The sequence below is a fragment of the Ambystoma mexicanum genome, chromosome 1p (genome assembly GCF_040938575.1).
Source record: "Ambystoma mexicanum isolate Mex_15411 chromosome 1p, UKY_AmexF1_1, whole genome shotgun sequence".
NCBI lineage: Eukaryota > Metazoa > Chordata > Amphibia > Caudata > Ambystomatidae > Ambystoma > Ambystoma mexicanum.
The window spans coordinates 182,365,515-182,392,292 of NC_090921.1; the positions used below are offsets into that span (position 1 = coordinate 182,365,515).

At 50.7% G+C, this 26,778-nt stretch overlaps 1 protein-coding gene across 1 annotated transcript in view; it reads right to left on the reverse strand.

Annotated features, from left to right (window-relative positions):
• DNAH2 (dynein axonemal heavy chain 2) overlaps positions 1-26,778 on the reverse strand; it is a 3,498,763-nt gene that overhangs the window by 386,182 nt on the left and 3,085,803 nt on the right. The window contains exon 75 of the mRNA XM_069646273.1: positions 24,389-24,515. Coding sequence (XP_069502374.1) covers positions 24,389-24,515 — 127 coding nt within the window. The remainder of the gene's footprint in view (positions 1-24,388; positions 24,516-26,778) is intronic.

The following is a 26,778-nucleotide window of genomic DNA, read 5'->3' on the forward strand; positions in this document are numbered from 1 at the left end:
AGGCGAGTGATCCGATAGGACTCTCGCTTTATAATCTATATGGGTGCTCTCAGTGGCTATGTCGGGAGTGGCAAAGATGTAATCAAGCCTCGTGTGCAGCTGATGCGGGGCCGAGTAGTGCGAGTATTGCCTCTCACCGGGGTGTCTCGTTCTCCAAACGTCTACCAGGCCAAAGTCATCCAGCAGCGCCTGCAATACTTTAGCCGCCGGGTTGGGCCTGTCCGTCCTATCATCCGACCTATCTACCCTAGGGTCCAATACACAATTAAAATCCCCCCCCCAGATCATCGCACCGCCCATACACTCACTCAATTTGGTACACAGCGTCCTAAAGTATGCCGCCGTATTTTGGTTAGGGGCATATGTATTAACAATGCACACCTCTTTGTTCTCTATCAGCCCCCTCAACATAACCAACCTCCCGTCCTCGTCCACCTTTTCTTCCATAAGCTTAAATGGAACATGCGGAGCCACCCATACCAAAACCCCCCTTGCATAGGCAGAGTACGATGCCCCCACCACAGTTCCTCTCCATTTCCTCCCAACGAGCTCCACTTTCTCCCGCGTCAGGTGCGTCTCCTGTAGCAGGGCGATGTCTATCTTATGTCGCTTCAAATATAGCATGACCTTATTTCGCTTCAAATAACTGTTGAGCCCTCTCACATTCCAAGTTAATATCTTAAGGTCCCCCATGATTCATCGGTAATTTCCCCTTCCCCCTTCTAGTCAGCCCCTCCTCCCACACCAAACAGACTCCTGGTTTTAATTCTTCCCAAAGGCTCATATTTAAACTTGAACGCCCAAAACTCCCCATCCCCTCCCTTAACCCAAAAATACCAAACCACTGCACACAACCCCCCTCCTCCTCCCACCCCACCTCACCCCAAAAAGTGCCCAGCTCCATCCCTGGATCTCAGGCTCCCCCGCGTTTGGACCTCCCCTGGAACCCCAGGTCAAGACCCCAGCGGGGTGTCACCACACTATTGGTGACCTAACTAATCTCTAAATGGGGGTGTGCAGAGTAGCTCTGCCAGGCTCTTAATAAAGCAGCAATCACAGTGCTCAGTCTCATCATCTACTGCCTCAATTTCTGCCGGCCTGCCGGGCCACATCACTGACTATAATCTAGTCCCATAGTTCCATGCTGCCCTCAGTGCAGGCGCGCCCGCTGCCGGTTACTTATCTGCGCCATCTCCTCCTTTCGCCTGGACGTCCGATTCCTGCGGGCTTCCTACCATATCAAGCCATCCCATGGCATCATCCGGGGAATCAAAAAATAAAGTTCTGTTTTTATAAAAGACTTTCAATTTCGCCGGGTAAAGCAACATATATTTATGGCCCGCCTCCCGCAATCTCCTCTTGACCGCTCCAAAATTCATCCGACTTCGCTGCACCATCAGGGTATAGTCCGGGTAAGCCGTTATGTTCGCCGCTCCTCTCTGGATTGTCCCTCCCTTGCGGAAGTGCTCCAGTATCCTTTCCCTGTCTCGATAGTTTAGGATCTTGGCAATCACTGGCCTAGGCGGGTTACCTTGCGGCGGCTTCCTCATCAGAACTCTGTGTGCCCTCTCGACCGCGAACCCTTGAGACAGCACCCCTCCAGGTATTTCCTGCAGCAACATGGATTCGATGAACTCTGTGGGGTTGTGCCCTTCTGCACCCTCAGGTATACCCACAATGCGAATGTTATTTCTCCGGGCGCGTCCTTCTGCTTCCTCCGCCCTGCTCTCCAAATTACCCACCCGCTGCACCAGGGCGTGTAGTTCCGACTTGTGCGATGCACAATCCGCTGTGTTTGGGCCCACCTCTTTCTCTAGGTTATCCGTACGTTCCGCCAGGGCCCGGACGTCCTGCCGCAGAAGGTTCACCTCTTCCTGCACCTCTCCTACCTTGCGGTCCAATGCTGTCTTCAGTTCAGTCACAGCCAGTTCCAGCTTCGTCTCCCAGGCCAACTTAAGGTCCGCGATCGCCGCCAGGACCTCCTGGTTCGCACTCGTGCCCGCGATGCCACACACGGGGGGCATGTCTTTACCCCTGGCCCCCTCAGGACCCGGCGGGGTCCTGGCATATTCATCCAGCGTAGGCTGCTTCGCCTTTGTTCTTGGAGGCTTATTTGACATGGCGCTGCCACTAAAAGACATAGGCAGCCTTGCCACTTGTGGACCACAGTTCCAACAGGTGTAACTCGCTACAGTTTCCCGTGTTTTAGGGGGGGCACCTTAGAGAAATTCCGGGCTCCGCTCCCAATCACAGCAGAGGGTTATGCGCTCCCGCTTGATCGCAAGAGCTCCCTCTGCCGTTCCTTTATGCTTCCCCGAGGGTGTCCCTTAGCCCGTGTTTATGCCCATGATGGGTAACTGTCCCGCTTGTGTGCCCCCGTGTCGAGCGTCAGGCCACCCGCATGGGCCCCGCCACCACCATTCCGTCCAGGGGTCCGCCCCATACACGGTGCACCCTACAGTTGACTCATAGCCCTATGGCTATGTGGGTGGGCTGCTCATTCAATAGGCACTTCGTGGTGCCCCCAGGGTCCACCCCAGCGGATAGCCCATGTGTGTGCCAAGAGGTATTGCGGCACAGGGCAAAATGGTGTCAATTGGCTGCTTCCACCTTGCTTGTGCGGGCGTTCAGTGCCCAATTGCCATCCCGCTGTAGTCTTATCTATGTGCTTTTCAATGGGTTTTTTTTTTTTTTTTTATTTTTTTTTTTTTTGATTAATGTCACAGGAGACCGGGGCGCAGTACTCTGAGGCTTCTCATCCAGTTTGTTCCCCGTGAAGTGTCACGGGAGACCGGGGCGCCTCTTTAAGGATTCTTGCACTCCGCTCTCTCAGAAGTGTCCCAGGAGAATAGCGAGCGGGCGCCTCGGTCTCGGCTCCAGCCCTTGGCAGTCCTCTCGGGGCCGCCTCTCCTCCTCGCACTCCAGTAGCCGCGGGCCTCTCCTCCTCGCACTCCAGTAGCCGCGGGGGTTCCTGCCGTCGGGCCGCGGGGATCGCTTTGTTCTCCCGGCTCCCGCACGGTCCTAGCGCCCGCAGCCTCTCCGTGTCTCTCTGCTCGCGGGGGTGTTCCTCGCTGTCCCAGGCAACGGGCAGCTCCCAGCACACTCCGGCGACAGTCCAGGGCTCCCTCACAGCTCCACAGGCACTTCAGTCCGTCTCACGGACACACCGCCGACGCTTCGGCGGTGACTTCTTCTCCGCCACGGCGGGCCGCCATCTTGTGTTTCTCGTCCCCCGTGTCCACCATACTCCGCGCGCCTCCGGCAGCTTCCTCCTAGTGTCACGCCCGCTCACCACGAGCACCGAGTGATCCCAGCATGTTCACGGGCATATACCAATGTTTCTGTGTCCGCCAGTCCAGTGCAACTGCACTTTATTCCAGGATCATTGTAGGATCGCCACGAGCCCGACAAGAAGCACGTCCGCTCACATGGCTTCGTAGCCACGCCCCGATATACAAATATCCTTTGTGGTGTCATTCGCTCTCCCAGCCTCAGTGCCACAATTGCCCTATACCGTTCTCATCTTGGGAAAAACGAATACTAGAGTCCAACAGGAACATGTTGCGGTCTGCGAAGCAATCCTAAATACAGAAGCCTTGAATATGTTTGGTTGACAATAAATCTCAAATGAGCTGTCATTCCTTTGTCTCACGTGAACTGTTGATTCCTCTGGCATGTGACAGACTCCAGTTCAAATCCAAGGTCAACTTGCCCTTCAATTTACCAAGTGTATCAGAGTATGAATGACAAGCAGCAGACTAAGAACAATGCCCTCCATTACTGTAGTGGAGCCCAGGCTTGGTGTGGACATGATGGAGCCTTGCATAACAAAAGAGGAGCAGCAAGTGCTGTGGACAAGGTTCACTCTTACCTATTTTCGGCTACAATATGAGACCCAGAGTAGAGGAGGAGATTGGAGGTTTGAGAGCTGCCAGTGATACCAGGAGTCCCGGGAGAGCTGTTCCAAGGCTGTGTAAGGAGGCAGGGCATTTGCCTGGCTCAAAAGTGGATGCCAAACTTCTGAAACACTAGGGGGACCACATCACGCTGCATATGCGTCTGGTTACTCAGTGAAATAACCAAACTGATCTGAAAGGTTGACAGAGGGTCAAGTCCATCACAAAGCCACACAGAAAGCTCCAACCAAGGGAAAGCCTGCCATGAGCAGAGCCAGGATTCCAGTTACCTGGAGGAGAGAGTTGGAGAGTTAGAGGGCAAGGCACGGAGAAGTAGAGAGCTAATCTTGCCATGTTGCACTGGCTGTCACCCCGAGTGGGAAGGGTATGCCCAGACGTGGGTCCCTTGCCTGCTGGGCCTAGAGACCCAAGCTACTCCTCACTGATGACGCCCAACAAGGCTGAAACATGTCTGGGGATGCTTGTGGTCTCGTGCAAAAGGGATGTGACCTAGCAGTTCGGGCTGGACTACCCCTTTGGGGGTGGGACCAAGCCTGATTTGCATATGGTTTTTTCCCCTTTTGTAATGGCTTGGCAGGCGAAGAACGATGGTCTGGAGGGTTGCCCAGAGCAATGCCAGAGGTCAAGATTTATTCTAAACCTTCCAGCCATCAACTCTTTTGTTTTGCTATTGTCACCCCGAGTGGGAAGGGTATGCCCAGACGTGGGTCCCTTGCCTGCTGGGCCTAGAGACCCAAGCTACTCCTCACTGATGACGCCCAACAAGGCTGAAACATGTCTGGGGATGCTTGTGGTCTCGTGCAAAAGGGATGTGACCTAGCAGTTCGGGCTGGACTACCCCTTTGGGGGTGGGACCAAGCCTGATTTGCATATGGTTTTTCCCCTTTTGTAATGGCTTGGCAGGCGAAGAACGATGGTCTGGAGGGTTGCCCAGAGCAATGCCAGAGGTCAAGATTTATTCTAAACCTTCCAGCCATCAACTCTTTTGTTTTGCTATTGTCACCCCGAGTGGGAAGGGTATGCCCAGACGTGGGTCCCTTGCCTGCTGGGCCTAGAGACCCAAGCTACTCCTCACTGATGACGCCCAACAAGGCTGAAACATGTCTGGGGATGCTTGTGGTCTCGTGCAAAAGGGATGTGACCTAGCAGTTCGGGCTGGACTACCCCTTTGGGGGTGGGACCAAGCCTGATTTGCATATGGTTTTTCCCCTTTTGTAATGGCTTGGCAGGCGAAGAACGATGGTCTGGAGGGTTGCCCAGAGCAATGCCAGAGGTCAAGATTTATTCTAAACCTTCCAGCCATCAACTCTTTTGTTTTGCTATTGTCACCCCGAGTGGGAAGGGTATGCCCAGACGTGGGTCCCTTGCCTGCTGGGCCTAGAGACCCAAGCTACTCCTCACTGATGACGCCCAACAAGGCTGAAACATGTCTGGGGATGCTTGTGGTCTCGTGCAAAAGGGATGTGACCTAGCAGTTCGGGCTGGACTACCCCTTTGGGGGTGGGACCAAGCCTGATTTGCATATGGTTTTTCCCCTTTTGTAATGGCTTGGCAGGCGAAGAACGATGGTCTGGAGGGTTGCCCAGAGCAATGCCAGAGGTCAAGATTTATTCTAAACCTTCCAGCCATCAACTCTTTTGTTTTGCTATTGTCACCCCGAGTGGGAAGGGTATGCCCAGACGTGGGTCCCTTGCCTGCTGGGCCTAGAGACCCAAGCTACTCCTCACTGATGACGCCCAACAAGGCTGAAACATGTCTGGGGATGCTTGTGGTCTCGTGCAAAAGGGATGTGACCTAGCAGTTCGGGCTGGACTACCCCTTTGGGGGTGGGACCAAGCCTGATTTGCATATGGTTTTTTCCCCTTTTGTAATGGCTTGGCAGGCGAAGAACGATGGTCTGGAGGGTTGCCCAGAGCAATGCCAGAGGTCAAGATTTATTCTAAACCTTCCAGCCATCAACTCTTTTGTTTTGCTATTGTCACCCCGAGTGGGAAGGGTATGCCCAGACGTGGGTCCCTTGCCTGCTGGGCCTAGAGACCCAAGCTACTCCTCACTGATGACGCCCAACAAGGCTGAAACATGTCTGGGGATGCTTGTGGTCTCGTGCAAAAGGGATGTGACCTAGCAGTTCGGGCTGGACTACCCCTTTGGGGGTGGGACCAAGCCTGATTTGCATATGGTTTTTCCCCTTTTGTAATGGCTTGGCAGGCGAAGAACGATGGTCTGGAGGGTTGCCCAGAGCAATGCCAGAGGTCAAGATTTATTCTAAACCTTCCAGCCATCAACTCTTTTGTTTTGCTATTGTCACCCCGAGTGGGAAGGGTATGCCCAGACGTGGGTCCCTTGCCTGCTGGGCCTAGAGACCCAAGCTACTCCTCACTGATGACGCCCAACAAGGCTGAAACATGTCTGGGGATGCTTGTGGTCTCGTGCAAAAGGGATGTGACCTAGCAGTTCGGGCTGGACTACCCCTTTGGGGGTGGGACCAAGCCTGATTTGCATATGGTTTTTCCCCTTTTGTAATGGCTTGGCAGGCGAAGAACGATGGTCTGGAGGGTTGCCCAGAGCAATGCCAGAGGTCAAGATTTATTCTAAACCTTCCAGCCATCAACTCTTTTGTTTTGCTATTGTCACCCCGAGTGGGAAGGGTATGCCCAGACGTGGGTCCCTTGCCTGCTGGGCCTAGAGACCCAAGCTACTCCTCACTGATGACGCCCAACAAGGCTGAAACATGTCTGGGGATGCTTGTGGTCTCGTGCAAAAGGGATGTGACCTAGCAGTTCGGGCTGGACTACCCCTTTGGGGGTGGGACCAAGCCTGATTTGCATATGGTTTTTCCCCTTTTGTAATGGCTTGGCAGGCGAAGAACGATGGTCTGGAGGGTTGCCCAGAGCAATGCCAGAGGTCAAGATTTATTCTAAACCTTCCAGCCATCAACTCTTTTGTTTTGCTATTGTCACCCCGAGTGGGAAGGGTATGCCCAGACGTGGGTCCCTTGCCTGCTGGGCCTAGAGACCCAAGCTACTCCTCACTGATGACGCCCAACAAGGCTGAAACATGTCTGGGGATGCTTGTGGTCTCGTGCAAAAGGGATGTGACCTAGCAGTTCGGGCTGGACTACCCCTTTGGGGGTGGGACCAAGCCTGATTTGCATATGGTTTTTCCCCTTTTGTAATGGCTTGGCAGGCGAAGAACGATGGTCTGGAGGGTTGCCCAGAGCAATGCCAGAGGTCAAGATTTATTCTAAACCTTCCAGCCATCAACTCTTTTGTTTTGCTATTGTCACCCCGAGTGGGAAGGGTATGCCCAGACGTGGGTCCCTTGCCTGCTGGGCCTAGAGACCCAAGCTACTCCTCACTGATGACGCCCAACAAGGCTGAAACATGTCTGGGGATGCTTGTGGTCTCGTGCAAAAGGGATGTGACCTAGCAGTTCGGGCTGGACTACCCCTTTGGGGGTGGGACCAAGCCTGATTTGCATATGGTTTTTCCCCTTTTGTAATGGCTTGGCAGGCGAAGAACGATGGTCTGGAGGGTTGCCCAGAGCAATGCCAGAGGTCAAGATTTATTCTAAACCTTCCAGCCATCAACTCTTTTGTTTTGCTATTGTCACCCCGAGTGGGAAGGGTATGCCCAGACGTGGGTCCCTTGCCTGCTGGGCCTAGAGACCCAAGCTACTCCTCACTGATGACGCCCAACAAGGCTGAAACATGTCTGGGGATGCTTGTGGTCTCGTGCAAAAGGGATGTGACCTAGCAGTTCGGGCTGGACTACCCCTTTGGGGGTGGGACCAAGCCTGATTTGCATATGGTTTTTCCCCTTTTGTAATGGCTTGGCAGGCGAAGAACGATGGTCTGGAGGGTTGCCCAGAGCAATGCCAGAGGTCAAGATTTATTCTAAACCTTCCAGCCATCAACTCTTTTGTTTTGCTATTGTCACCCCGAGTGGGAAGGGTATGCCCAGACGTGGGTCCCTTGCCTGCTGGGCCTAGAGACCCAAGCTACTCCTCACTGATGACGCCCAACAAGGCTGAAACATGTCTGGGGATGCTTGTGGTCTCGTGCAAAAGGGATGTGACCTAGCAGTTCGGGCTGGACTACCCCTTTGGGGGTGGGACCAAGCCTGATTTGCATATGGTTTTTCCCCTTTTGTAATGGCTTGGCAGGCGAAGAACGATGGTCTGGAGGGTTGCCCAGAGCAATGCCAGAGGTCAAGATTTATTCTAAACCTTCCAGCCATCAACTCTTTTGTTTTGCTATTGTCACCCCGAGTGGGAAGGGTATGCCCAGACGTGGGTCCCTTGCCTGCTGGGCCTAGAGACCCAAGCTACTCCTCACTGATGACGCCCAACAAGGCTGAAACATGTCTGGGGATGCTTGTGGTCTCGTGCAAAAGGGATGTGACCTAGCAGTTCGGGCTGGACTACCCCTTTGGGGGTGGGACCAAGCCTGATTTGCATATGGTTTTTCCCCTTTTGTAATGGCTTGGCAGGCGAAGAACGATGGTCTGGGGGGTTGCCCAGAGCAATGCCAGAGGTCAAGATTTATTCTAAACCTTCCAGCCATCAACTCTTTTGTTTTGCTATTGTCACCCCGAGTGGGAAGGGTATGCCCAGACGTGGGTCCCTTGCCTGCTGGGCCTAGAGACCCAAGCTACTCCTCACTGATGACGCCCAACAAGGCTGAAACATGTCTGGGGATGCTTGTGGTCTCGTGCAAAAGGGATGTGACCTAGCAGTTCGGGCTGGACTACCCCTTTGGGGGTGGGACCAAGCCTGATTTGCATATGGTTTTTCCCCTTTTGTAATGGCTTGGCAGGCGAAGAACGATGGTCTGGAGGGTTGCCCAGAGCAATGCCAGAGGTCAAGATTTATTCTAAACCTTCCAGCCATCAACTCTTTTGTTTTGCTATTGTCACCCCGAGTGGGAAGGGTATGCCCAGACGTGGGTCCCTTGCCTGCTGGGCCTAGAGACCCAAGCTACTCCTCACTGATGACGCCCAACAAGGCTGAAACATGTCTGGGGATGCTTGTGGTCTCGTGCAAAAGGGATGTGACCTAGCAGTTCGGGCTGGACTACCCCTTTGGGGGTGGGACCAAGCCTGATTTGCATATGGTTTTTCCCCTTTTGTAATGGCTTGGCAGGCGAAGAACGATGGTCTGGAGGGTTGCCCAGAGCAATGCCAGAGGTCAAGATTTATTCTAAACCTTCCAGCCATCAACTCTTTTGTTTTGCTATTGTCACCCCGAGTGGGAAGGGTATGCCCAGACGTGGGTCCCTTGCCTGCTGGGCCTAGAGACCCAAGCTACTCCTCACTGATGACGCCCAACAAGGCTGAAACATGTCTGGGGATGCTTGTGGTCTCGTGCAAAAGGGATGTGACCTAGCAGTTCGGGCTGGACTACCCCTTTGGGGGTGGGACCAAGCCTGATTTGCATATGGTTTTTCCCCTTTTGTAATGGCTTGGCAGGCGAAGAACGATGGTCTGGAGGGTTGCCCAGAGCAATGCCAGAGGTCAAGATTTATTCTAAACCTTCCAGCCATCAACTCTTTTGTTTTGCTATTGTCACCCCGAGTGGGAAGGGTATGCCCAGACGTGGGTCCCTTGCCTGCTGGGCCTAGAGACCCAAGCTACTCCTCACTGATGACGCCCAACAAGGCTGAAACATGTCTGGGGATGCTTGTGGTCTCGTGCAAAAGGGATGTGACCTAGCAGTTCGGGCTGGACTACCCCTTTGGGGGTGGGACCAAGCCTGATTTGCATATGGTTTTTCCCCTTTTGTAATGGCTTGGCAGGCGAAGAACGATGGTCTGGAGGGTTGCCCAGAGCAATGCCAGAGGTCAAGATTTATTCTAAACCTTCCAGCCATCAACTCTTTTGTTTTGCACTGGCTGACATGCCTGGGGAAAACGAAGGTCCTGAGAAACCTGATGGAGTTAAAGGAACCTAAGAAGGCTGAAAGTCCCGGGGAAACTAAGAAGGTTCAGAGAGTAAAGAAAGCTTTCAACATCATGACCTATAAGATTAAATCCTCCACAGGAGGATAACACAACCAGAGGGTGAGGCTATCTGGGACAGGTGTCAGAGTGTGTAGGGTCATAGATCCTTCAAAGTGAGCGTGGCACTATATCCCTGACAGTGAGCCGATATTGAGCTGGGCACTATTTATCCCTTGTAGGATTACAAATATATCGAACATTCCAGAGAGTGTGAACAGAGTGAAAGATCTAGAGGGAGATTAGTATTCTTATAAATAGGAGAGACCTCTTATTACACTTTCAGAATATCCGTTACTGATACCTTGTTAACTTAGATAGTTACGAGAGAGGAACTTCCTCTTTTGCTGTTGAGATTACCCCTAGAACCTATGGGCTCCTACCATGCCCATCCTGACCAATTATAAAGCCTTTGAAAAATATCCCTCTGTCATGCATTTTGTTAGTTTATCACATGAGTCAAGTGACTAGGGGCTCATATGATTACTTATGGGCTGTCACCTTTCTTCAGGGGCAGTGAGCAAGACTCAGCAAGGATTCCATAGGGCAGTATATTTTAGAGGCAGCATTGTGCAGGCTTCTAGGGAAAAGCATCCAGAAAAGATGCATAATGAGAAGTACTCAGAGCAGTTCAGCTAGGCCTGCCTCTAGCCTCGAGGACATTGGTGCGTTTGACAAGAAAGACAAGCAAAGAAAAAGTTAGAATTTTAAATTTTGTTTATTGAGATTTAGGTTAGTTAATGGTGTAGTTCTCCTGCATTACATGAATGCATAATATTTTCAGTAGCTCCGGGAAAATGAGGTCTGCTCTTATAGTGGTTTGTTTAATCACTCAATATAATAAATCGGTAGCAATTTGACTTGCTGGCTCCTACTGGCTGAATCGACCTCATACAATAATTGTCTTTTTGGATCATTTTAATCAGTGGGCACTGTGGCAATTCCCACATTGTCATCACTGCTTCCGAAGAGGGAACATCTTCTCATGCGGCCAGGGTGGTGAGGCCCCTACCCGATAGTCCCCCTCGGGGTGGCACTCAGTGGGTGGCTCTCAGGGGAGGAGACCCCCTTTGGGCCAATGACGCCCACATCAGGAGAACGCGGCATCCCCACCAAGCACATGACCCTGGTAGCTCTTTCCACACTTACCCCACCTTTCCTTCACCCCTTCCTCTTTAAAACCTACCCTCATACCCTATGTACTTTTCTAAGGCAGTCCAAACAGAGAGTATGGAGATAAGGAGGAGTCTTAGAGAGTTATTACATCAACACTCACTTAGTACTGATATGAGAAGGGACAGCGGAGCAATACCGAGTAACCATTGGAACCACTTTTAACAGTCTAGTGGATCACAAAAACTGATTGGAGGAATCAAGATAAAAACCAAAGAATGACTTGACAAGAGAGCCAGAACAAGCCCAATGTTCAGGCGGGTGCTGACCAGGGCGTGAGAGGAAGAACAGGTGGTCCTAGACTTGGGGACTATTAGGCCCACAACTCCAAATGCTCCAGAGATCTAGGGACGGCAAGAGTGTAGATACACCCTCTCCCTAAAGGGAAGGAGACGCCGCTGGGTAAACGAAGCTCCTGAAAGCTACCTGGTGCGACAAACAAGACGCCAGATTACCCAGAGAACTGGGGAACGCGAGAAGGTAGAAACGCACTCTCCCTGAAGGAAAGAAGCCAGCAGAGCTGCTCCAGAGAAAATGAAGTTCCGGAAAGTTTCCGGAGTGCCGCAAAAAAACCCAGCTGCCTCTATGGACCCAGCACTCGTACAAGCCACACCATAAGGTATGCGGTTTGAAGATATCACGGAGCAGACACAGACAACAGATTCAAAATTGGATCTCAAAAAAATGTTATTAACTTAAAAATCAGGATGGAGTAAGGCCTAACTTTCCCTATACTAAGGTGGGATTTCCCTACCTGAAGAAAACTAAGGATAGTCTGTGGAAGGAAGTCTAAATCAACAGTCAGTCTGTGTACAGAACCTATACTTGTATAACTGTATACAATGTTTAGGGATACAGCATCAAAATAAATAGTGTTCAAACAAATGTTCTGAGCTACTTCCAGCTCTTGGCCTGAAATCAGCTTCCCCTTCCCCAAGCTCAGAACCGTTCACAAGATATCGTGGTTACCTTCTCCTAGAGTTCAAATCTTCTAGATTTTCAAAACAACACAATCTCTTGGGACACTTCCCAGCTCTTTTATCACCAGTACCTTTCACTGTTTCACCTAGATAAGTCTGTTTCTTGACTTCAGAATCACATATGTGGCTGTTATAAAACACAAGCTTCTTTCTGGATACTTTAATGGGCTTTTTCCATATAGGGGCACTCGGTCTAGGCGCTGCGTTGGACCACACGGTCCTCCCATCGCAAGTCACGCAACCGATACTATGTCTTGTCTGCTTATTGTTAACAATTGCCTACTGCTTTCCTTTGACAGTGAAGTTTGTCTCTTTCATCAGTGACACACTCTTATAACACTTCACTGTGGCTTAGGCGGCCACCATGCACTTGATTACACTATCTGTACTCTTCTGGCTCTTGCCAATACTTGTATTTCCAACAATTCATTCAGTGGTATCTGCTACATGCCCCACCTTGCTTTCACTCTATTTACAAGTGCTCATAACCTGCTTTTGCTTTGTGCTGCATTCAAAAGTGTTTACAATGTCTTTCAATGCGTTTGAAATTTAAAAGTACTTGTTTCAGCCATCAAAACTACTTCTGACAACTTTCAGTTTGTTCGATATTGAAAAGCCCTTGTTCTGGCATTCAGAAGTGCTTCTGACAACTTTCTGTTTGTTTGATATTCAAAAGCCCTTGTTTCTCATTCCCGGAGCACCCCGTTTTGAGAGTTTCCCTGTTTTTACTCACCGGGTTTATACGGCAGCTCCCTTCAGTTTGGTGCTACACCTCAATCTGCTTTCCGGCTGCCAGACAGCTCTGCTCTTCAATCGCAGAGACCACAGAGAGCACTGCTCGCTCTCATGGTGACTTGCAGCAGCTGCTGCGTGCACCCGACAAGGAGGGCAGCAAGACTGCCAGACCCTCTCGTGGCAAGTCATGGCCTCAGCGTCCCTCTCGCCTGCTTGGCACGGCTCCCGGCTCTTGTGACTTCAGCTCCAGCTTCAGCTTGTGCTCCCGCTCGTCTCGGGCAGCCAGCATTTTTATACCTATTGGGATTGCTAAATGACTGCAGGTGTGGGTCATTCAGTCCAATTGCCTGACCATGGCAAAACCCACTAGCTGGACATGCCTGGTTGTTCCATCTGAAATCCTTCATAGCCCTCTCGCTTCATCTCAGTACCAGAGTGGTATTTGGGGCCGTCTGAATTAAAGGAAGTGCGCAAAACTCTGTGTTGTTTCCTCCTTGTCTTGGTACTTGACTGATATGTGTCTGATTTAACAATATAAGGCAGATATATGCTTATCTCACCTAAATGAGGATGTGTCCTCCGAGTTGGTTTCTGCCTCGTCCCAGTGTTGAGGTGATATTTCTGGGGGACATTTTGGAGGGGAGAAACAGGAAAGGGCTGACAGTAGCCTGCAAAGGCTTGAGGGATAGAGGGTTATTTGTGAAAAGGGAAAGGGAGATACCATGTCACACCTAAGGACGTCCACTCCCCAGTCCGCAAGTTCCCTCCACCCAGGTGATCCTCCCTCGCTTATCCACCCCCAGGGTCAGGACGCCCTCAGGTTCCTCACAGCAGGTGAAACAGAAGGCTCTGAAAGCTCAACAAAGTATTTGCAAGGCTGGGAAAGGAGGGTCTGGGGCCCTAACACAGTGATAGGAAAGCAAAGCAAGAACATACATGGACTTGTACTAAGGCTTGGCAGGAGAGTAAACCAAGTCTACGGAAGGGAAAACTCGAGCCGGAATTAAGGGTCTGGGACTTGCACCCAAACAAAGAGAATGGGAAGGTAGTGGAAAGACCACACAGTGCTTGGCAGGATAGTGAACCAAGTCTGTATGACCCACTAAAGCTTGGAAAACACATCAAAGCACCTCTTCTTCATCAAAGTACTTGGTGAGAGGGAACCGGGTCTGCACCAATGGTCAAGGACTCATTACAGCCTAGAGAGAACATCCAGACACTCTTCTTTGTTGCAGTACTGGGTGAGAGGGAACTCAGTCTGCACCCAGGGATCAAGTGCCCATTACAGCTTGGAAAGGACATCCAGACACTCTTCTTTGTCACAGTACTTGGTGAGAGGGAACTAGGTCTGCACCCTAGGGTCGAAGACCCACTGCAGCTTGAAAAGAGCATCCAGGCTGTTCTTCATCAGGTCAGTACTTGACAGAGGAAGCCAAGGCTGCCAACCAGGGTCTGGGACCTGAAGGAACTAATCACATTTCTTACCAAGACAATAACTGTCTTTTGTCCAGGGCAAGGTAGTCATTCCTCTGGACCAAGAAGATATCTCATTTTGATTTAGTTAGCTTAGTGTGTAAGGGACAGAGATACAATTTCGAAACCGGACAATGGAACGTTTGCTTTTGACATTCTGACTCTAGTTATTTCAGTTAAAGCACGGAAACCCCGCTTCGCTTAGAGGTAAATGCAAAATAGGGTTTTCTTTTTCATTTTTGTTCTTGAATAAAAGTTTATAGCAAACACCATGACCCTTCTGTGTCAGAGTCTTACTTCTGCACCCTTACAGTATGCACTCAAAGATTAAGGGCCTCATCACGAGTTTGACCTGAGCCCTTAAATGCAGCAGTAACGGTATTACTGCCGTATTTAAGGGCTGGCCAAATCACGAGTTGGGCAGAAAATGGCTTTCTGCTGTAGGTAAAAATGACAATTTTCAGGCCGTTATCAGTCGTTTCCGGCACTATTACAGCCGGTGCAATTAGGATAGGACCCAATGGGGAATGGGGTTTTACTGCCCCTCGCAACTCATGATCTGGTGCAAATTGCACCAAATCGAGTTACGGCAGCGCTATTAGCGCTGGGCTGATCCCAGTAGTATTACCGCAGGGATACCGCCCAACTCGTGATGAGGCCCTAAAAAGACTCAACTTGATTAAACTTAGGTGACTTTAATAGCTGGACTAACTGCAAAGATGAACTCGGGACTACCCCATTTGTAGATTTGCTTTTAGCTCAAGACAGTTCCGAATGCAGAGTCTTCTCTAGATCCAGACAGAAGGAATTTCCTTTCTTCTACTCGCCTCTCTATGCCCTACCTGTCACCATGAGAATGGTCTTACACGCTGCCATTTATTTCAAAAGGGGACCACCATGTGAACGTTGGCATTCTAGTTAAATCCAGATTTGACTATATGAACGCGTTGAATGCTCAAATTCCTACATATCAGTTGAAATAGCTGCAAGGCATCGAAAAATACTGCAGTATGACTATTTTTTGGTTTACGAAGAAGAGACAATTTTTGGGATTTGTAGCCATCTCTTTGTTGGATGTTTCAAATCTTATCTGTGACATTTGCATTTCTCAAAGGAAATGCCCCTACTTGGGAAATATGACAATTCCCATAAGTGCCTACTCAAAACTCTGATTCTCTGAACTTAGTGGGACATTTGCTTATTTGTGGAGGCTCTAAGAGCCCTTTTATTGAAAAACAATACTATTAAAACCAGAGAAACTCTTTGCTTGAAAGCTAGAAATATTCAAAACAATGTGAATCTATAACACCCTCCCATACTGGGGAACTTGATATATTCAATGCCAAAACATGAACCACAATCAGCACATCCAGGAAAACTGTACAGTTGGTAGTACCAGGAAGCCAATTGTCTTGTGGATTATAATTTAAAGAAGGAGAAATTAATTACTGTAATGTTCTTTCTATGGATTCTCCTCCCGCAGATTCTTCTGATAAATAACCCATCCAACTTTGCTGCTTCCAAATTTGTTTAGAAGGGGGGGTAATGGACTGCGTATCGGCCGTCGATCCATCTTGCCTGGTACTATATTATTGGCTCCGGACGTAACGTCAGGCATTGTATATAAACTCTGACACTACACCCCATACCTCAGTTTCCCCCTTTTTTCCTAAACTGACCACATTTCATAGGGAAAGAGAGAGTTAACAACAGGCTAATAATTTCGACAAAAAATAAAAAAACAGTAAACTTCCAAAGGAAGTAAGCACTTTGTGCAAAACACCACAATTTGTGGTGTCAGAAAATAAATATATATGTATTTCTTTTTCTTTTTCAAAGAAACAAACATGCAGCAAAATAGACAGAAAACGGTCACCAAGGACCATCGCCTAGTCATCAAAAGAGAAGGTGCGCACCAACCATCGAACTTCTGAGCGGGGATGGACGGGATGGGAGATGAGGAATCTGCGGGAGAAGAATCCATAGAAAGAACATTATGGTAAGTAATTTCTCCTCCAATGCATTGCTTTTCTCCCGCAGATTCCTCATCTGATAGACTCCCAAAGCAGTAGGTGAAGGAGCGGGCAGAAAATTAGACTAACAGATTTTGTAGCACAGCCCTGCCAAAACATGCATCAGCTATGCAAGCAACACCTAAACTATAGTGTTTAGTAAAAGTATGAACAGAGGACTATTTGCTGCACGACAATTATCCCTAACAGCCAGGCCCAGCGTTCTAGCAGGGATTTTCGATTCCTTACATTTCTCTAAGCTAAGGATTTGTCTGCCTTTTGACCGAACAAGAAATCCAGGCCCATTCGCAGTGACTTCCTGGCCTGGCCACCTCCTTCATATCTTCCACCAGCTGTAGGAAGTCCTCACGCATTTCCCCCTCAGGGATGTACTGCGCAGCATTCTCCACTGCTGTCCAAAGACTGAATGAATATTTCGCAAAGCCACAATACTGCTGGGCGCGAAAGCCTTTTTGGCCAAGGCATCAACCATCTTCGCTTCTCTATCGGGTGGAAGAGTTGAAGTTGAAGAAGCTGCACTGGAGGAGACTGTAACAGCTTGCATAACGAGCCCTTCCGGAGAAGGGTGAGAGGAGAGGAATGATGGGTCTCCTCAAGCCAGCCTATACTTCCCGGATATGGAGGAACTGATCGAGGGAATAAAAGAACAATTTACTCTCTTACATGGTAAAGTTCTTTCGATGGGATGGTCCGACGACGTATTCCATATCTATGACAGTAATCACCACAGCTGTGCTGCTTCGGAAAAGTTTCGGCGTCTGCGTCCTGCGTCGATGACATTGATGCGCCGTCCTCGTGGACCTCCTCCGACGGCCGACGTCACTCGATGTGATAAGTAGGAGGCACGACGCCAGTAGCCTCAGTTGTAGTTTTTTCCCAGAACGTGTGCCACCAGTCTTCTGCCAGTCTGACACACAAAGCCTTGCGGAAACGTAAGCTGCCATCGCATAAGAAATTCTGTAGCGGGGACGGTAGGGACGGAGCGATATGGAATACGTTGTCGGACCATCCCATCAAAAGAACGTTACCAGGTAAGAGAGTAACTTGTTCTTCGAGGGGATTGGGTCCTCCGACGTATTCCATATCTATGACAGACTCCCAAAGCAGTACCAATGCAAGAAGGTGGGAAAAGAATTTAGAAAACAGAAATTTAGCATGCCCAATCAAATTGCAGAGTAAAAGACCGCCTTGCCAGATCCTGCCCCCAGATGGAATCGATGGAATAGTGACGTACAAAAGTATGTACCGAAGCCCAGGTGACTGCATCACAGATGTTGCGAATAGGAACATCCCTCTGCAGGGCAGTAGAGGCAGCCATAGCCCTGGTAGAATGGGCCCGTAAGCCGACCGGGGGGTCCTTACCCGCCAAGCGGTAACACTCAGAGATAGCCAAAATAATCCAGCGAGACAAAGTCTGTTTCGTCACAGCCTGGCCCAAACGCTTTCCAGCGTAACCAATAAAGAGCTGATCGTCCACTCTGCCCCGGGACATGCGTGAAATATAAAAGCTTAATGCTCTCCTAGGATCAAGCCTATGGAGCCTCTCCTCTTCCTTTCCAGGATGTGGAGGAGGATAAAATGCCAGAAGAACAACCTTCTGGCCTAAATTAAATTCCGACACCACCTTCGGAAGAAAAGAAGGAGGAACTCTAAGGACAACCCTGTCCTTATGAAACACAGTGAAGGGTGGTTTAACTGAAAGTGTCTGTAACTCACTCACTCTGCGAGCGGAAGTGACCGCAACTAAAAATACAGTTTTCAGAGTTAACAGTCTCAAAGGGCACGAATGCAAAGGCTCAAACGGAGCACCCATCAGAAACTTGAGAACAAGAGTCAAATCCCAACCGGGCACCTGGAAAAGTGACGGAGGGAACACATTAGTGAGCCCTTTCAGAAACTGATCAATTAAAGGAATTTTAAAATAGGAACACTCTTCAGACGAGCGCTTAAATATGGACAGCGCCACCAGGTAACCTTTAATGGTACCCACTTGAAGGCTTCTGTGGGCCAGAGAAAGCCAAAAAGACAGAACCATGGGAATTTCACATGCAAAAGGATCCACATTCTTAACCCTGCACCACTCGCAGAACTTACTCCAACGGCAACGGTACAGGGACTTTGTTGCGGGCCTTCTGGCCGAAAGCAACACCTCCATCACGTCTTCAGGGAGGTCCCAATCCTTATACCTCAACCTTTCAGAAACCAAGCGTGAAGGTTGAGGGACCTGACCTCTGGAAGGAGAACCTGACCCCCCTCCCGTGAGAGCAGATCGTCTCGGTAGGGAAGACGACGTGGAGGACAGATGGACAAGTTGAGAAGGTCCGGGTACCACGTCCACCGGGCCCACGCCGGAGCAATGAGGATCATCCGTGAACCGAACCTCCGTAACCTCCGCAGTACTTGCGGGATGACGGGGACTGGAGGAAACGCGTACAGCAGTGGGAATGACCACTCCACCACGAATGCGTCTCCTAAGGCTCCGTTTGGAAGAAATTCCCGCGAGTAGAACCTCTTGCACTTCCGGTTGACACTAGAGGCGAAGAGATCCACTTGAGGCGTCCCCCAAAGGGCAAAGATCGCCAGGAGAATCTCCTGAGCCACCTCCCACTCGTGAGAGATCACGCTCTGCCTGCTCGGAGCGTCAGCCGTCTCATTTTCGTCTCCTGTCAGATGAACTGCCGAGATCGAAACTTCCTGCTGGATTGCCCAGAACCAGAGCTGCATCGCCTCCCTGCACAGAGGAAGTGACCCTGCCTCACCCTTTTTGTTGAGGTAGTGCATGGCCACCGTGTTGTCCGTCAGGATCAGAACATTCTTTCCTCGCACAGTCGGCAGAAAAGCCTTCAGGGCTAGCCTGACGGCCCTAAGCTCCAACAGATTGATATGGAGTCTGGACTCCGACGGAGACCACCGACCGCTAACTGTCAACTCGTTGGTATGAGCTCCCCCATCCCGTGAGGGATGCGTCCGTCACGATCATCACCTCCGGCCAGGGCAGCCAAAACGGAGCCCCCCTCATCAGATTGCCTTCGTCGGCCCACCACAGAAGGTCCTGGGCGACCGAAGACGGCACCTGAACAGGGTCCGAGATCCTGCCGGAGGACTGAGACCACTGGAGCTTGAGTGCCCATTGCAAAGATCTCATCCGCAACCTGGCCTCTGGCACCAGAAGAATGCTGGATGCCATGAGGCCGAGCAGTCTCAAGAACTCGAACGCTGGGAGAGTCTGGGCAAGTTGAAACTTGTGCACCATCTGCTGAATGTGATGAGCCCTCACCTGGGGAGGAAAACACTGCCCCAGGGACGTGTCGATCACTGCTCCGATGTACTGGAGCCTCTGAGTTGGTGTCAAATGGGACTTCTTTAAGTTGAGGGAGAAGCCCAGCTTGTGGAGGGAGAGGCAGGTGCCTGACAGATGATCCAGGACTTGCTCGGGAGAGCGCGCCCTGATCAACTAATCGTCCAGGTAGGGGTAGATGTGAATCTCCCCCCTTTCCTGAGGTGCGCTGCCACCACTACCATGAGTTTGGTGAAGACCCTCTGGGCAGAGGTCAATCCGAACGGCAGGACCCGAAACTGAAAGTGCGAGTCGCCAACCGCAAACCTCAGGTACTTCTTGTGCTTTGGATGGATCAGCACATGAAAATAAGCGTCCTTTAGGTCGAGAGACACCAACCAGTCCTGAAGTTGAAGGGCCTGGAGGACTTGAGTAACCATCTTGAACTTGTCCTTCCTTCCTGAGGAGTTTGTTCAAACCGCGCAAGTCCATGATGGGTCTCAATCCCCCGTCTTTCTTGGAAATCAAAAAATAAGGGGAATACCATCCATTGTTCCTCTCCGCTACAGGCACCAGTTCTATGGTGCCTTTCTCCAGCAGGGATTGAATTTCCTGCGCAAGGAGCGGATCCAGACTCTTCAAAGAGAGATTCCCCGGTGGATTGTCTTGAGGCCTCTGCTGGAAAGGAAGACAGTAGCCGTGGGTTATGATCTCCAGAACCCACACATCTGAAGTAATGGCGCGCCACTCTGCAAGATGCTGCGCCAGCCTTCCCCCAACCGGCGAACCATGGGACATGGCCTCATGAATGAGCTGAAGCGGCTGCGGCGTTGCCTGAGGGAAAAGAGGCAACAGCCCGAGCGGCCTTGGCACCTCGAGTACCTTGTTTTCCACCTCTGGCACTCCTACGGTGGCCCCTTTGACTGGCAGCTCCTCTCGCTTTACCAAAGGATGAGTAATAGCGAAAGGAACCACCCCTCCACTGCTGTCCCCTAGGATGAAAAGGCGGAGGTTGTCGAACTGCAGCGCCCAACGACTTCGCTGCAGCTTTGGAGGTCTGCAACCTCTCAAGGCTCTCGTCAGCCTTGCTGCTAAAAAGATGTTCCCCGTCAAAGGGCATGTTGAGGAGAAGGGCCTGCACATCAGGAGCAAACCCCGACTTCCGCAACCACGCAAACCTGCATATCACGGTGCTCGCCGCCATGGACCGGCTGACGCAATCTGCCATGTCCAAACCCGACTGAATGGCCTCACACATAGCACCCTTGCCATCCTGAACCATGGCAAGGAAACCATCCCATTCATCCCCTTCGGTAATATGTTCAGCTGCCAAGGAAACACAGTTCCGCAGAGTGTGCGTGAAACGAGACAAGGCACAAATGGAGTTGGCCGCCTAAACCGCCATACCCCCTGCAGAAAACACTTTCTTTGCCAAGCCGTCAAAACGCTTGTCGTCCCTATCAGGAGGGATGGTAGGGTACGATGCCTGCTTTGCCGGGGCCGTAGCCACCTGCACCACTAAACTCTCCGGAGTAGGGTGCTTGGACAAGTAGCAGGGGTCACTACTGGTTGGGCGGTATTTTCACAGCAAAGACTTGCTCACTGCCGGGAGACTCTCCGGAGCAGTCCAAGCCGCTGCCACCCTTCTTTGCAGAGCCATATGGAATGGCAGTACCGGTTCGGACACCGCTTCTTTTTATGGGACGAGGAAGAATGGCTGTTGGTGGACCAATGTCGAGGATATCCGTAAGGTCCTCCTGAACAAACTCCCCTTGGGGAGCAGACCATCGTAAGTACTCAGAGGCCCGTGACATAAGTCGCCGGTACGAAGAATCGGCATGAGTGCCAGGCTCAGGCCTACAAAACTCCACCTCCGGAGAGGTGTCAAGCCCACTAGCATCATGCAGGGACTGCCTCAGGTCCTCAAACTGGCTATGGCCCGAGAGAATCTCGTCAGGCACCGTGTCAGGCACCATGCCATCATCAGAGCCCTCATTCACCTCTGAAATGAATTCCAGATGGCGGTAAGAAGGCACAGAACTGGAACCAAAGCCATGCTTGACCTTGGCCAGAGCCTTCATAGGTGGTTCCCCCGAGCCACGAGGTAACCCCGTCGACACAGCCCCGAAAGGCGTCGAGGGCGTCGAGTGAATCGGCGCTGACGTCGAGAGAATCGGCGTCGACGACAGACGCGGCGCCGACAGCATCGACAGCGTCGACACAGGCCTCGAAGGCAGAGCCCCGAGCGTGTCCCTCGACATCCTGGGCGCCAACGGCGTCAATGACTTCCTCGGAGGCAGAGCCTCGAGAGAGTCCGTTGACGACCTCGGCGCCACAGGCGTCGATGTGTTCCTCGAAGACTTCACAGGTTCACGCGGTCTCGAGCGCGTCGAGGACCGGGACCTGGGTCGGGCATGCCGAGAATGATTCCCCATGTCCGAGCGGGTCCTTGCCCGTGAATCGTGGAGACCACTCAAGCCCGAAGGCGTGCGAGCGGCGTCTCTCGGCTGATCACGACCGACCCCACTCGGAGGCGCGGATGGACCAGTGATCTGCGATTCGAGAATCGCCAACATTTTCTTCCCGAAGGAAGCCCATTCATCCGGTGTCGCATGCTTGGTGGGATAAGCGACCCGCCGACGGGCGGAGTCCTCGGATGAGGACGGAGAAAGGCGACCGATGACGGCGCTTCCGGGAGTGCCTCGAAGAGGCAGAGGAGTGGCGAGACCGACTCCGGGACCGAGACCCACTGGACTTCCGACGATGACGCAGAGACTCGCCCCTCGAGTCGTCCGTCGAAAGCCCCGCAGACCTCGACTTCTAGGGCTTGGACACCTTACCTACCGATAACTTCTTCTTGCGCTCCCGCAAGGCTTTCGACGTGAGCGACTGGCAGTCGACACAGTCATCCGTGTCATGGGCCTCCTCGGGGCACCAGAGGCAGGCGTCGTGCAAGTCCGTGACTGACATCTTGGACCCACAGTCCCCGCACTTCTTAAAGCCCGGACGCGGTGTGGAAGACGAGGTAGACATCTTCACGAAGAAATCGTACACAAACAGGTTCGAAGAACCGAGATGAACAACAGAAACTCCAAAGAGTTGAGGCGTACCGAGATTCACGAAGCGAACACGTTCGCGGAAAAAACGGAACTGAGGCTACAGGCGTCATGCATCCTACTGTTCTCATCGGGTGACGTCGGCCGTCGGAGGAGGTCCTCAAGGATGGCGCATCGACGTCATTGACGCAGGACGCAGAAAATTTTCCGAAGCAGCACAGCTGTGGTGATTACTGTCATAGATATGCAATACGTTGGAGGACCCAATCCCCTCGAACAAGTATGCTGCCACAGAGAGGTCAGAGGGTTGGCAATTGCAGCGTTAGAGGCATGCTGTACTCTGTAACCGGAACCTTGGTCTAGAATATCAGTCAGGTTGTACCCCTGTACCGGCACTGCTGAAGACTGCAAACCTTAAGTGTCAATGACCCTTTCTACTAAAGCCCTCAAAATAGTCGACACCACCTGTACCCATTAAAACGGGGTTGTCGTCCCCTTGATCTCCCGTGTCATTGCCGCCAAAAATGCTCGACAAAGTGCTGAACAAATCACATTGGGAGAGCGGGGTGAAGGAGTTATAGACAAGTGCCAACGGCTTGTCCTTCTGCACTGACAGCGTGGCCGTAGGTGTCGATCGAGGTTGTGACATTGAAGCACTGGCACATTGAATAGCACAGGACCGACTTGGCATCGAGGGCCTTCACTCCTCCTTCGATTTCAAAGGAATCTGGGACATGTGAGGGGTGGAAACACTGAGCGCTGCTCTTTTCTTCGAGGACTAATGGGTGGGGGATCACCCATTACAACATTTCGAGCACAGAGGTTTTGAAATCCTCCCACTCCTTGCGAGTGGTAGGCCCCGCCGACAGCTTACCACTTTCCGTTGACGAATTAAAAGTCCCGATGATGGCAGTGACACCGCTTCTTTTTATGGGACGAGGAAGAATGGCTCCTCGAGTGGGACTGTGTCTTCTTCCGCTGATGCCATATCATATGTTCTTTTTTGGGTTAAGCCCCTCGGTTTCAGCCTCTCAGGACTGAACCATCAACCGTATTGGAGATTTCGAGGGTGGTCGACCCAGCACGAGCTTAGCAGCACGATCATGCAGACATTTCAGCTGCATTTTGGTGCACGACACACACCCTTACGTCCCAGGACCCGTGCCGAGGCACCAGATGCATAATTCATGCGAGTCAGTGATGGACATCTTGGTGTGACAATTGGTACACCGCTTGAAACCTGAAAACCGGGCGAAGGGACATCTCGCATCGAGGAATTTGAAAAAATCTAAACATTTCTGATGAAAACGTCAAATAAGTCGAAGACTCAACCATGTTCCCTAGCAGCGTGACAAGCGCGTGGGGAAAAAGGTACTGGGGTCTTTGGCGTACTGACGGAATTTATATACAACGCCTGACGTCCCATCTGGAGCAGACAATCGAGTACCGGGCAAGACGGATCGACGGCCGAGTCGATGTCCACTACGCCCTCTGTCGAAACCTTTTCTGAAGCAGCAAAGCTGGATGGTATATCTATCAGATGAGGAATCTGCGGGAGAAAAGCAATCCATTGAAAAAACATAACATTAAAACACTGGTCCAGAGATACCTTTATAATTTCCTCATGCATCAATGTTTGCAGAAACGCGATGGCGACAAATCAGGCATAGGTGTACGCTACCATCATGCAGAGGAGGCACCCAATTGCAGTGGGGAGCATACTTTAAAGAACCGCACTGAAGGACTCACCACTCCGCCCCGTAGTAGGAAGTTGTACTCGTCCATATTGAGCTTGCCAGACATCTCCATGATTTTGGCACACATTTGGAAACTGAATAGCAGCTTATGACGCTCAAACAGGGCACGGCAAGTGTACCTACAACAAAATAAAACATGGTTACCAGATGCTATGGCCCTATGGGAAGAATGGAATGGCAGAAATGCCATGCTAGGTCAAAAGGTACCTTGAGGTTCCCCACAATGTGTCTACAAGCGGCTCTTTGCCTAAATTTGGGAGATGGACAAGTAGGGTGCCCATAAGGAGAAGAAACTATGAGGCTATAACAGGGCTATTTTAGCAATCCAGTAACAAAACTTGTGCCTGAGGTCAGGGAACCTCACACTAATGATGAACTTACAGATAGGGTAACTATTCTTGAAGGGCCCTGTATGTTCTGCTAGAAATCTGCCGGGAGGGGCAGTAGATGCCTATTTTAATGTGATTTATCTGAAGGGATGAACATTTATAAAATGTCCACTAGATAGCAGTGCCGACCTTAATGTTTTTATTTTCTTTTACCAAAAGTCTATTGTTACAATGGGAGGGGTGGGGGGAGAAAAGGAGAGAGAGAGAGAGAGAGAGAGAGAGAGAGAGAGAGAGAGAGAGAGAGAGAGAGAGAGAGAGAGAGAGAGAGAGAGAGAGAGAGAGCGAGAGACTCTGAAATGAGAATATCTGGTTGGCATAGCAATCAGCAATGCCATGGAATTTATTTTTTATTTTTTTAGATTTGTGGAGCGCACTACAGCCCAAAGGCATCGAGGCGCTTGTTACATGAAGTTGTACGTAGGCATGATTACGGTTACATGTGGGGTTTCTTAGTTACACATACAATTGGTAACACAAATGAAGTTACAACAGTGGCGAAAACAGTGAAAAGCTTACTTCATTAGCAAATAATACATTTTAGGAGGGTTTCAATGTCAAGGTGCTGAACATCTGGCCACAATACAACGAGATGTGGGGAATGGGAGCAGGTGCAGACTCATACATGTCACACAAATAGCCTTGTTTTAATAGCTTTGCAGAAGTCTAAGTGGGAGTCAATCATCCTATGGTGCATAGGTAGAGCATTCCAGTGTGATGCAGCCATGGGAAGCTGGTGCCGCCTGCACGCACTCTCTGGGGCTTTGGCATGGAGATCATGTTAGTGTAGACCATCCTCATAGGACAGGATGAAGTTGGCTTTGCTATTCTCTGGACCAGATAAGGGGGTGCCAAGTCATTGAGGCATTTATGAGTGAGAGAGAGGATTTTAAAGACAATTCTCTGTTTGACGGGAAGCCAAAGGACCTGCCTTCTTACATCAGAGATGTGTACCTTCTTTGAGATTCCTGTGGCGGCCCTCAGGGCATTGTTTTGAACCAATTGGAGTTTGCCAAGGAGGGCATTACAGTAACCCAATCTTGATCCGATCGTTGCTCTAGCAATCGTGAAGCAGTTCTGCAGAGATAAGGGTCTTGCTGAATTGAGCAATTTGGAGTAGTATGCAGAGGAGGAGGCAATGGCATTGACCTGCCTATTCATAGTCAGATTGGAGTCCAGATAGACGCCCAGGGTCTTGACTGTTTGAGGCACTGAGATAGGTATATTATCAATGGTAAAGGAGCTGTATTGGTTGTCCAGGTTACACAGAATGGTCGGTGACCCAATTAACAGAAGTTTGGTTTTCTCGCTGTTAAGGTATAACCAGTTTTCTGCCATCCAGGCTTGCATCGTAGAGTAGATAGAGTTGAGGGTGTTCATGTCGGCCTCAGAATCCCCTGCTGGGGGGATAAGCACCTGGGTGTCATGCATAGTTGGTGTATGAGATGCCCAGTGTGCCCAGAATGTTGAATAGAGGCCTGGTGAACAGGTTATAAAGGGAAGGCGCAATGTAGGAGATCTTGGGGACTCCACATTTGATGTGACTAGGAGTAGCACATGCTGAGTCAGAGAAGACTTTCATGACCCTTTCCTGTAGAAACGAAATGATCCACGCACACGCCTTAGGGGAGAAATTGCCCGCTATGGAGAGATGGTGGCAAAGTGTGTTATGATCCACCAGGTCGAAGGAATCCGATAAATCAAGGAGCAGAAGGAGCGCAGGTTGGCCTGCGTCTCGGATTTCGTCCATTTGATTTTTCAAGTCTAGAAGAGCCGTTCCAGTGCCATGTCGTGGTCTGAAGCCCGACTGCCGAAGGCCCAAAAGACAGTTGTCTTCAAGGAATTTTTGAACTTACATGCAGGCTGCTTTGTCTAGAATATTTAGTAAAAAAGGGACATTGGTAATGGGCCTATAATTCCCTGGCACCGTTGGGTCAAGGGAGGGTTTCTTAAGGAGTGAGCATATCCAAGCTTCCTTAAGGCCTGTTGGGACATG